At 37.7% G+C, this 13,467-nt stretch overlaps 1 protein-coding gene across 1 annotated transcript in view; it reads right to left on the reverse strand.

Moving 5' to 3' along the window:
- Window positions 1–484: 484 nt before the first annotated feature.
- Window positions 485–13,467, reverse strand: part of LOC132711204 (uncharacterized) — a 117,919-nt gene continuing 104,936 nt past the window's right edge. The window contains exons 4-5 of the mRNA XM_087889864.1: window positions 3,388–3,426; window positions 485–739 (exon numbers count right to left, since the gene is read on the reverse strand). Coding sequence (XP_087745990.1) covers window positions 626–739; window positions 3,388–3,426 — 153 coding nt within the window. The 3' untranslated portion in view covers window positions 485–625. The remainder of the gene's footprint in view (window positions 740–3,387; window positions 3,427–13,467) is intronic.

Consider the following 13,467-nt stretch of genomic DNA (forward strand, 5'->3'; position numbering starts at 1 on the left):
AGGACCCAGGTTGTTGGGGGCAATATGCTGACTCTATTAATCACTTAAAGAGAGCTGTAAAAGCACTATGAAGTGGTATATAAGTGCTATTGCTATAAAAAGCTATTCTCTTTTTTTTAAACAGATTTTCTCGAGGAATCATAAACTTTGAAAGAAGTAGCCATTTCAGGAATTAATTCTTCTCATACCAATCTCTCTCGGTACATCAGCTGCAATATTATTATTATTTTTTTTTAAAAAAACACAAGTTCTTCTTTCTTCCTCATTGCTTCAGTTCACCAGAAGTTGTAAAGTTAATAATAATTAACAATCAATAACAATCAGGGAAGAAAAAGAGATAGAGAGAGTGAGAGAGAGAGAGAGAAAAAACCTCCTAAAATTGATCCATTGTATGACATTCAATCCCTGACATGAAGATGCACAATGTATTGAACCTTGTAATAGTTCACAACCAGTATAATAGGATGACACTGACAAAATTGTATAGGAAACAGACTTATTGTAATTAAATTGCAGCTTTCAGCACGAATATCATCCATCTAATACACAGCACACAAAGTGAATGGAAGCGTGCAAACATGATTGTAGTGTTTACAACAAACTAATCAAGACTTCAAGCTCCCTGTTAACGGCAATATATCTCGGGATACAAGTCAGCAACCAGTTCCTGCAGTGTTCTGCATTTTGACTGTGGATTTATGGGAAGCCAAGCTAAGTTTTTGTAACTCACATCAAATACCTGCAAAGTCAGAAGGAAATGGAAATGCATTAATAATTGTCATTCATTCCAAAAAAAAAAAAAAAAACCCTCAGACACATCATGTTTTCTGGTATATGTTTATGAGGGTTAAGGAAATGCATGCTAGAAATACAGAGGCTTGAAAAGATGAAGTATTTTTTTTTAAAGAAGGCTGATTGGATTGGGCAAGAGCAGTGTATTCATTTCAGAATATGTCATTTAAATGTTTGCTGTCACTTGACAGCGATAAAAGAATAACACTGCTGTTAGTCATTGAAATCCCTATTAGGACTGCAGAGAAATGCTATGCATGTTTACTCAACAAAAGTAAAGCCAACTGCATTTGGGCCTTCTTCCTAGACAAGCAAATACAGAATTTATTCACATTAAACAGGATGGACTATAAAAAATACAGCAATCTTCGCTATTGTGCTCATTCAAAAAACCTGCCCTCAGAAACAATTGATATGCACTAAACAGCAGGCAATCCCAGTTAGAACATAGGGGGCAGTCTTGAGCTGGAGGGCTAAATCTGCCAATCTGCCAAACAGCTCCTATAAAATTTATTCTCCGCAAACCTGAATGCCAACCTTTCTACACTCCAGGAGGAGACTTCACTTCTTTGGAGTAGATCCAAATATGAAAAGAAACATTTCTAACTATGAAGCTTTTACTGTAACAACACAGAGGCACATGAGTTGTATACAGACTGATACATTAAGAATTCTGTATTAAGCTATGGGATGAAGAGTTCAGAAACATTCGGAAGCTTTTCTTCCCCACTGTTTCCGATGTGCTCATTTTAATGGCCTTGGTCAGTGTTTCCTGTACCTTTGTGAGTTAGGACTTCCAACTGTTTTTTTTTTCCTCAGTGTCTCACCCTAGTCAGTGTTCTGTCCTAGGTACCCTTAAAAATCAGGAAGCAGAGACTTGGTCCTGGCAAAACCTCTTTTTTTTACACAACTGTGAATTACATTCATTCACAGTCAGCAAGGCTTGTCCAAACAGTTTTTCAACACACTTTATCTCGCTTGGCAAGTTGCCACATAACTTGTTTCCAAATGCAGAGTAAGGCAAAACTTGGCCCAGAGTCTCTTAGAGTCACAAACAGAACTTTCCACTCTTGAAACGACCAAACGAATGAATTGTTTCCTGCAAAAGCCCCCTCCCCATTCACTCCTCTTTTGTTTCCTGTGGGAGGGGCCAATCATCTCCAAGATGTGGCTTTATCCCCAAGTCGACCCTGCTTTCTTAGTTGTTCGTGTCTTCTGGCAGCTCTGTGCATGCGCACACTGGGAATGGGCTCCAGCTTCCCTCTGCTTCACTGCTGTCTAGCTCCCTCTCTGCCTCTGACACAGAGCCCTCATCTGAGCTTTCCCCAGCCCCCAGGACTGGCCCAGGTTCCCCCAACCTCCTCACTGACCGACTCTGCTGCCAACTCTGCTAGCTGCCGGAGGGCCACAACAGTCAGTTTTTTCTTGAGCTAGAGCTCCATGTTGCTTCTTTGCCTCTTCTCACAAATGAAATGTCCAGCTCTTATACCACATTGACTCAGCTGCTATAGCTTACACCAAGCTTCATGGGGAGATGTGCCATCTTGATCATAAGTGTTCTCTGTGCATTAGAGAGGGGAACTTTCAAATGTTCTTCCTTTCCTGTTTCTCTCTCCCATTCATCTTCTTTTCATCCCCTTACCCCCACCCCAGATTTGGGGGGGGGGAGAGAAAAAGAGATGATAGATAGATAGATAGATAGATAGATAGATAGAGAAATAGATATATATATATAGGAGACAGAGATGATAGAGATAGATAGAGATAGATAGATAGATATGATAGAGATAGACATATAGATGATATATAGAAATATAGAGATACAGGAGAGAGAGGGAGAGAGGGAGAGAGAGAGAGAGGGAGGGAGGGGGAGAGAGAGAGAGGGAGAGAGAGCTCTTTTTCTGCTTTCCCTAACTATATTCCTTATGTTCATTCTATCCCCTCTCCTGTTTTCTGAACTTTAGGGCTGTGGCAAGTTAAACTACAACCTACAATCAGCATGTTTCACAAGAAAATATTCTTCATTCTTTCCAGATCTGTACCTGAGTTTACAGACTCAGATCTTGTTTCCTATATCCTGGCATATACAGCTATTAGCTTACAACCTGAACTATTTTGCCTTGCACCCATCAACCCTAAAAAGCACCCGGCTGCCAGGAAAATGTAATTTATCACCTTGTGATACAGCAGATAAAAACCCCATGATCTATATTATACAGATGAAATAGGAGAACAATCAAGGTACTTGACTCCAAGCCTTTGGAGACCACACTAAAGTCCAAGAATTTCCCACAACTATTATTAAGCAGCCCCAGCAAGTAATAATTGCCACTTCTGCCTCCTTTTGCCCTCCATATTTCAGTATTGCAGAATCCCACCTGAATTAATACATTGATTTATTGAAAACAAACATAGCCTCTTCCCAGTTGCAGATTTCCTGTACATTTTCTTTCTCCTCTTTTTTTTTTTTTTTTGCTCTAGTTCTCAAGTATATTTCATATTCAAAGTCTATCTCTCAAGGCATTCTTTGAAGCTATAGCCCCCGCATCCATTTGTTTTCACTTCCCTTTTCCACATGGGACAAGGCTTATATACCTTTGGTGATGTCATTAACGGTTGATCTGCTGACAGAACCTGTGAAAAAAAACATGGATAATTCAGGGTGGAAAGTTAGAAACAAACCAGCCAAGACTGGCTAAAACTATAATCTCTGTTGAACTTTCAAGACTGGTATGAGTCACTCCTACAGAATAGCTATCTTGACTGAAACAGGTCATGTCATACTTTGCAATCAACATGATATTAACTAATAATAATGAGAAGGAGAGGGAAGAACAGGAACAAGAAAGGTGGAAATCAGGTTACTGTGACACAAAGAAAAGCCCAGAAATCAAATTTCCAGGCAGAAATCCAGTTTCATTCCTCATAAATTGTTAACTGTGCATGTAACTGTCAGAAGGACACAAGAACCTGTAAACAGCAAGATATTTTCTGTTACAGTCGTCTCGTGAGGTTCTGACTTTAGAAGATCTCCTAGGTGCTACTAAACCCTTACACAGACCATAATGCCAATCTAACTGGTTTGTAAAAAGAGGCTTGATTGCTGAGAAAAATAATCTTAGGTAATGCAGACTGGTCCTGCTGGACTTACAGATTTTGATATGTTATTTAACTACAATTAGTACACATTTATAACTCATTGTTAGAAACACTGCTCTGGAGAAACTGAGATGCTGATGTTGTTGTAAGACTGTTCTGAACCATATTGATTTGTAATTACAAAGTATGACATGACCTGTTTCAATAAGGAAAGAACCCAAAGCTGTGGGAAAGAACACAATGTGCTATGATGCATGTTCATCACTTGTTTCAACTTTAGGTAGCCTTCTTCCTTATCTGGGATGACAATAAAGATGCTTATAGGGAAGAGGTGAAGGCTCTGGTGGACTGGTGCAATAAAAATAACCTGGTTCTAAATGTTAAAAAAACAAAGGAGATCTTTGTAGATTTTAGAAAGAGTCGACATAGTCATATTCCATTCAGTATCAAGGATGCAACTGTAGAGATGGACAACAGTATTAAGTATCTGCAGATAACTAACAATCTGAATTGGTCTCTCTACACATCATCCTTAGGGAAGTCTGCAAACCAGCGTCTGCATTTCCTATGTCAGATGAGGAGAGCACATCTTTCTCCTTCTGTCCTGGCTACTTTTTACAGAGGCACGATTAAGAGTGTTTTAACAAACTGCATCAGTGTTTGGTTTGGTGGCAGCAGTGCCTCAGATAGAAAGTCCATACAGAGAGTGGTAAGGACAGCCAAGAAGATTATAGAAAGCTCACTTCCTGTTATTCAGGATACTGCTTATAAGTGCTAAGTGCTTAGAGTTCAAAGCATTGTTAGAGATCCCACACACCCACTTTACTGTCTGTTTCTGTTGCTTCCCTCTGGGAGGAGGCTTTGAAGTATTTCTAGCAGGACTATCAGGTTCTGTAACAGCTTTGTTCCTTATGCCATCCATCCGGGAAACTGGCAAGATTCATTTTTCTCGCCATGTACATGCATACATCTGAACTAGACTGTGCTGTTTCTCTGGGTCATGTAATATATGTGGGTATGTGCATAATTTTGTATTTGTTTGTTTGTTTAGTCATGTTTATGTAGTGTATATTGGAGGTGGTAACCCTTTGAGAGCTGTATGCAACAAAATTTCATTTTAATGTATGCCGATTCGTGTACATTCAGAGTGACAATAAAGTTATTATTCTATTCTATTCTATTCTATTCTATTCTATTCTATTCTATTCTATTCTATTCTATTCTATTCTATTCTATTCTATTCTATTCTATTCTATTCTTATTCCTGAATACTATATTTGGAATGTAAGGGGTACCTAGAATATAGGCCGTAGGAATTTAGATGGGACGATTTCAAGAGGAGTAAAAGAAGCGTAAGGTCTTACCTGGCCATCAAAAAATAGTCTTAGCTTAATATAGCTTCAGTGCTGGTGGGATATGCTGTACTGATTTCGTGAAATGAAAACATTAAATTGTTGCCACTGTTTTTGGAACATTTTATATCACATAACTTTGGTGTGCACTGTATTTGGTGGAACTATGAAAAACAATGCCCAAATATTTAAAAGATTTCACTTGATCTATACTCTGGCCATTTATCTTCCAGGCGCCCAGTTTAGGTCTCTTCACAAAGATCAGGATTTTAGGATTATATGGCTATATATCCCCAGGTCAGTAAATGTGCAATTCCAGATATGCTCATTACAGGATTGTATGGCTTATGTATGCTTCCTATATGCTCAGCCAACTTTCCGCAGCTGATGCAAAATCAGAGCTTGGGTTTCTTTAAAACACAGGGATGAGAGCACTGAATGGGGAAAGCTTTACTGAATGAAGCAATATACGTAGTCAGTGCTTTTGCCAAGATCATAAAGAGGGAAGAGAACACACTGCATGCAGATTTTGTATTTACTGTGCTGTCAAATCTCATTGTACATTAAATTGAAAGAACAGTTTTGAGATTCTGATTTGGGGGAAAAAAATCCTTGACATAGCTTTCTTCAAACCAGAATCCTGAAAAAATAGTTACAAGTTCAACATGCTCATGTATAGTAATAAATTATGGGTTAATATATATATAAAGAATGGCTGATGAAAGCTTAGTAGAATAAAATTTTAATTATTTTAGTTCCGGAGTTCGCAGAATATCTGTTTCTTTCTTTACAAATATACCTGGAACTCGTATTTTTAGAATAGTTTGTAATATACATATACATGCACATACATACCAGTATATATGTGTCTTTCTCTGTGTGTGTATGCATATGCGTATGTGTATGCGTATGTATATGTGCGTGTGGGTGTGGTGTGTATAAATTATATAGAAAAAGCAGGTTTGCAAATTCTTCAAACCTTTCTACTTTTCTGGGACATTTTTTAAAAATTCAATTTTCCAAGTTTTAGATTTTATTTAAAACAAATGGATACTTCTTTATGATAATCCAAGTTGCTTTAAATGATTATTAGAAAAGAACCTTTAATACGATTGCTAATATTTGAAAATTGATCTGAAACCATGCTATTGTATCAGTGGTGGGTTTAAAAAAAATTTGCTACCAGTTTGGTGGGCATGGCTAGGTGGGGGGCATGTGACTGAGTGGGTGTGGCCAACTTGACATCACTCACACCCATGCCCACTCAGCCATATGACCCCCCCCCCACCTAGCCACACCCACAGGAAAAGGTAGAAAAATTTTGGGAAATTCTACCCCCGCTTTCCCTTCGCCAGTTGCCCCCATTTCCCCTCCTTTAGCGCCCCCGGCCCTAGCCCTGCTTCCTCCATCACCACCGCCTCTTTGTTCAGGCTGCTTACCTTCCACGGCGGCTGGTCCAGAGTCCAGAAGGCAAGCTGACTAGAATTTTTGGTGGCTCCCAGCCAGCCGCCACTGCTGGAAAGCATCTGGCAAAGAAGCCACAGCTGCAAAGTGGCTCTCAAAGAGACAGTGGCTGGCTGCCGGCTGCTGAAAAATACCAGAGGTTGCAGAAAAAGCTGCTGCCATTGCCGCCATGTTCTTTGCGTATGTGCATCTCACTGGACTTGCAAGGCAATGGGTTGCATATGTACGAAGAACATGGTGGTGATGAACATGATGGGCAGGGCGAGTGAGCGGCAACCGGGGGACTGGTTTGGGGGCATGGCCAGCCAGCCATCGCTACTGGTTCTGTGACCTTGGCCAAATTTCCACCAACCGTTCATACGAACCAGTGCAAAATGGCTGAATACCATCTCTGTATTGTATGCTCTATTGCAACTAGTTCCGAAATTAAAACAATTTCATTTATAGCAGCCAGAGAATAATGGCAACATATACCAAGAAGAGAAGTACAGACAGAAGATGTTCTTCAAGAATCTGATCCAAACATTTTTTGATTAATACAAAGGAAGAGATTCCCTCTCAATACATTACACACAGAGAGATAGAGACACTCAATATACTGTAGGTGTCATCTATGTTCAGAACTAGAATTACATTAGGATTGTACTGGTTCAAAACTAATAAGCCAGCTTTAACAACTATACTTGTAGGCAGTAGACTAATTTAGAAGGCATCAATCTGTCTCCCAACTTATTAAAACTATTTATTCCTTTGGTTGAACATTGGTTGGCTCATCTCTGTAATGGTAGTATCTCTTCAAATAGTTTTTTATAAACAAAGGGATCACATAAGGATCATCAAGGTCTCTCTTTTGATACATTTTCACCCAGAAATGGAGTGATATTGACAATTATATGAGGGTATATCAGTGGTGAAATCTGATCCGGTTTACTACTAGTTTGCTGGCTGTGAATGAGCGCTGTGAGCCAAATGAGCACTTTGTGTGTGCATGCGCAGTGCGCACCATGCACCAAATGTGAGGTGCGTGTGGGCACATTGCATGCCAAAAGGAGGCATGGGATAAGTAGAACAGTGCACGTGGGGGGGGGTGATCAGCTGTGGTGCACAACCTTTTTTTTTACTTTTAAAAATGCTTTTAAAAGTAAAAAAGGCTCTGATGATCGTGAGGCACAGCTGGGATTGTCAGGTTTTTTTTTAACTTTTAAAAGCATTTTTTTTTGTAAAGTATTCGGGCAAATAGGTTGTAAAAATGCTTTTAAAAGATAAAAAAAGGCTCTGATGATAACGCAGCTCAGCTGTGATCGTCAGAGCCTTTTTTTAACTTTTAAAAGCAAAAAAGCAAAACCTTCTGCACATGTGCAGAGGGTACAAAACACATTATTTCCTGGTTAAAACCGGGAAATAATTACAACCAGGCAGCTGGGCGGAGCCTCACACCACGATCGCTACCGGTTCTCCAAACCACCCGCCATGATCGCTACCGGATTGGGCGATCTGGTCTGAACCAGGAGCATTTCACCCCAGGGTATATATTATATTTAAGACTCTGCATGTTTCAGATGAGGTTATTTTTCCCTGAAAAGAAGTTAAAAATTAAAATTTGGAATACAACAATGCACATAGGAAGATAGATATTTCCACAATAAAGCAATGATTTGCATTTTCTCCATAAGAGCTAGAATGACCATATGTCCTTTATTTCAGAAAACTGTTCTTTAGCTTTATTTAATATAATTATCTTTTTTAAACATTTTCTCTTGAATTTTCCTTTGTAAAGCGAAGTTATAAGCATATTTTTTTAATCCCTATGAAGCTCTTTCAGATTTGCCTCTTTTCAGGTTTATCCTTTATTTTCCAAGAAAATAAGCAGGAAATGGTTCAGAATTATATTCTTTGAATATAACTGGGAATGGAAGTATTTAGCAGCCTTGTAAAAATTATTAATTTTTCTGAGATAGAGTTAAAAAGAGTGAGAGGGATGGTGGAGAACAATGAAGGGAAGAAATATTTATTTAAAGATAAATCAACTTGATCTAAATGTTACTTTTAACAATACTGTATTTACGTACAAGAATTATCACATTCTATCACAAGGGGAAATATTTTAATGAAGCAGGAAGATAGTAAAATTGATAACATTTCAGTGGGAAATAATAAATGTATTCTTATTTCTTTTTCTCCTTTTTTAAAGGAACAAAATTATCATATACGGTGGTAGAAATCTCTTTACACTCTAAGCATTCTTCTTTTTTCTCCCCTTCCTATATTAATCTTGAAGACAGATTCCACTAAGCAACATGTGGTTTTCTTTTTCCTGTTCTAGCTGAAATATCTATGTCACTAGAGGGCAGCCATTATCTGTTGGAGAAGTAGTGAAGGTCTCCACGGAAACAGAAGCCGAACTTCAGAGGCAAAGGATGTAATTCTGGATCACTGGGCTGTGTCTCAGCTGTACTAATTTTCAAGAAAAATGATTATCAACATTTCAAGTTTGTGCCTTGGGATGATCAATATAGCTTGCTTTTTAAAGCTGGCAAGAACACTGAAGGTGCAGGGGTTGAGAGAAACCAACTGGTCCCCTGTATTCAGCATCAATTATTTAGATGCATAGTACTTTCCAAATTAGGTTATTTTAGTCAATCTTCAGGTTTTTGTTTTTTTTAGTGTGTCAACTATTTTTTTTTTTAAAAAAATCTGCATACTTAAATCTGTAAAATAATTGTTAGCAGTAATTTCAGAATATGGTGAATAAAAGAAATCCTTTAACTGCTCATTCCACAATATGGATATTCAAAAATAAGGCAAACTGACTGAAGTTTATTCAAATAAGAATAAGAACACAGGCTAAATGTTAAAACCTGATATAGAAAGTCCACTCTGTATACACATGCCAACTATTATATTGTGATTCTGGATGAAGCTGTGGATTATACAGACTATATAATAGGATTTCATTTGGATTGTAATTTCCTGCAGTCCAAAATAACCCAAGCTTTTCATTTATTTTTATTTTTTTCATATTGGCTCTGCTATGTTCTATTGTGAAGTAGTTAGGCAGTTGCTGAATAATTATTTTGAATTATAAATCCATTATGAAATCAAATTTATTTTATCTTGACTAAAAGCAAATTACTGGATACACTTAATATATTTGAATAATGAAAATGTGATGCATCTGTAAAAAAATGAAGCCAAAATAAGAATTAAAACGCAACAAAACAAATGTTGCATATATAGTTGACATGATGGTAAATGTTAAAATGTTAAAGTGAAAACAGAACATAAACTCCAAAATTGGTAACAATATATGCTTAAACATTTTTCTCACTGACACATACCAATATATCTGCACATGAGCACACACACATATTCCTAACAAATCTCTTAAAATGATTTAATATAATTTTATAAATGTCAGATGTAAATGCCTTATTCTCTAATGTGTAAATAGTGTACAAACAGGGTATCAGGGGTTAACTTATTCTTCACTTCTTAATGTATTCATAATTCACCACTCCCACATATAGCTCCACCCATTGTATATATAAGGAGCTTCCTACACACTTTCCCTTGCTTCTATCTGTGAATATTCAGTGAATATAGAATGCCTAATGTAAATAAAAGAATATATAGTTAAATCTTTAACTCTTGCTAATCTTATTGAGTCTGATCCTGAAAATATTGCAACAGATTGGTAGCAGAGGATGGTTAATTGACTCAATAAAAAAACTTTAAAATGTCTAAGAAAGATAGGCCCAACACCAGGGCCTACAGCAAAGAAATGGAAACGGAACAAGAAATAATCAACGAATCCATGAATGCAATTTCGAGAGAATCCGAAGAATACACCACTGAAGACGAAGAAATAATTGATGACCAGGAGGAAATCGAAATAGAAAATAACGAACTCAGGTCAGAGATATTAAAACTATTAAAAAGCCAGAAGAATGATGAGAGCCTCATCGCGAACCTCCAAGATATGCTGAAGAACAGCGGAGCAGCGAGAGAGAAAAACATCACCAATGAAAAACCTAAAGATCCAAAAATTGTGAGTGATATGACTGCGGAGAAAAACATTACAAAGAAGAAAAACGATGATCCCGCGCGAAAATTTGAATGGCGGCCATCTTGGTTTCAACCGACCCCCAAGATGAACGAAGCAGAACCAATCAGCAAGCTTAATTCAAAATTTCTGGCGCGAAGAATGTTATCAGACAACGAAAACGAAAAAGAAGATTCAAACACCTCAGAAGAATCAGAACCAGAAAGTGAGGAAGATCCAACGAAACACCAAATAAAATCAGCGATGAAAACGCTCTTTGCTGCATTTGGGCCAAAACTGAAAATTACTAAAAAGATGCCGAAAAAGCGAGCGAGCAAACCAATGCCTCAAGACCTGCCCGCTCCCATCCTGACTACTAGAGCGCTGACGCCAGAACCCAGAGAGCCCTGCCGATACCGCCCTACGCCGCAGACCGAAGCAAGCACCAACGCTCTCAATAGAAGAGGAAGAACAGCCACCGTCGTCAGAACCACCAAAGTCGAACCAGAGACCGACTCGTCTGAAGAAGAGCAGAGCGAGCAAGCCGCAATGAGGAGAACCTTCCACGACGACGCCGAAGAAGAAATGAGCAACGCGCATGCGCGAAACTACGCTGACGATCCGGGAAGACATGAACTGGAGAGAAGATCATGCAGACTCGTAGCGAGCATCCCCACGCCGTTTTGCAATTTTCTGCATTTACGAGACCACGGACTACCTCAGGTTGTAAGTAATGGGCCCAATAGTGTCGGAAATTTACCCAGTGACTTCCCAAAACTAAGGGTTGATGGCATTAACTTACAAGAATGGTATCAACAGCTCCAGGTTGTCTTTATGAAGGAAAATTTACTGTTTTTTATCACTAGTCCCCCAAAAAGACCTTGGACACTAAAAATAGATTGCTTACACCATAGAGCTTTTTTCTTAATAATATCTAGTGTGTCTCCTGCAATGTATCACAGCATTAAGCCAAATTTGACTGTTTCAGAAATTATTCAATGCATGTTTAATTTGTTTCACAGTGACAGTGTAGCTACCACCACAAGGATATCTAAAGACTTCTTTTCATCTAGGATAAAACCAGGGGTTTCCATAAGTGAACATTTAATATCTTTGAACAAAATAAGAGCTGAACTGCATTTAAGGGGGGAGGTGATTTCAGACCAAACAATGAAAAGTGTTATTATCAACTCACTTGACCCATCATGGGACAATTTTATGTCACATTTAGACACAATCAATCTAGGATACTTATCCATAGAAAGTCTATCTAACAAATTGATAACAGAAGATAATTCTAGAAGGAATCGTTATAACAATCACACAGAACATAAACCATATAGGAAAGTAGTTTTCCAAGAAAAATATAGTGGAACATTTAAATGTCATAATTGTGGATCCAGGGAACACAATAGAAGAGATTGCCCAAAATTCTTAAAAGAAAGATATAGATCAGAATACAGAAACAAATACGATTATAGACAGCCTTCCTTAGAAAGGCATAGATATAGGAGCCCACCAAATCACAGAGAGAATAGAGGGGGCAGAGACAATTCAAAGGATAGAAAGTCTGGTTCACTGAATGGATTAAATAAACAAGACAACACTAACACTCAACAAAGTGAGAACAATAATTGGCTTATTGATTCTGGAGCAACTAATCACACCACTAATAACAAAAGTATATTATCTTCATTTGCAGAAGATAAATTTGTAATTAAGGTAGCTAACCAAGAAAAGGTTCAAGTATTAGGTAGAGGAAATGTAACCTTGCCTGGTCTAGGAAAAATAGAGGGGGTATTATTAATACCTGAAATACCTCATAACATATTAAGTGCCATAAAACTAAGCAGAGATTCTGACATTAACATTGTCTTTTCAAAAGGAAAGGCAACTTTGGAAAAGAATAAAATAAATGTAGGCACTGTGGTGACTAAAGGAGGCCTACCTTATCTGATAACAAAAGAAAAATGGTTACATAACATTGATTCAAATATGGAAGATTGTATTGAAATAGATGATGAGAATGTTAGCAACAGTGACAATGATGAATGTAAAATATCTCATGATCACACAGATGCACACCACGATAAGAAGCCAAAGATAGGTAAACCAATTCATGATGAGTGCGCTCACATATTGCATAGGAAGTTAGGACATGCCAGTTTTCCTGTAGTGCAAAAAATGACTGAACACGCAGAAGGTGTCAAAATAAAAAATTGTGAAAATTATCTGGAATGCTCAGTATGTAAATCTACAAAACTAAAAACTAGTCCCAGGCCAAGAAAATCTACCAGATCAACTAACAAAATTTTTGATTTAGTACACATGGACTTAGTTGGTCCATTAACTCCATCAATCACTTATAGAAAACGTTACTTCCTGACAATAGTGGACGATTATAGCCGCTATGGATTTGTTTATACATTAAAACACAAAGATGAAACATTTCAAAAATTTAAAGAATTTTACAAACGCATAGAAACACAACACAACATCAAAATAAAACAAATTATGACGGACAGAGGATGCGAATTCATGTCTAAAGAATTCTCACAATGGCTAAAAGACAAAGGAATGTTACATTACACATCTAGTCCATTTTCTGCGTTCCAAAACGGGATTGCAGAGAGAAAAAATTCCACATTACAAACCATGATTAGATGCACATTGGAAGATGCTGGCTTAAGCAAACAATTCTGGTCAGAAGCCTTACAT

This window comes from Pantherophis guttatus, chromosome 3 (assembly GCF_059756535.1).
Source record: "Pantherophis guttatus breed Tessera chromosome 3, ASM5975653v1, whole genome shotgun sequence".
Lineage (NCBI taxonomy): Eukaryota > Metazoa > Chordata > Lepidosauria > Squamata > Colubridae > Pantherophis > Pantherophis guttatus.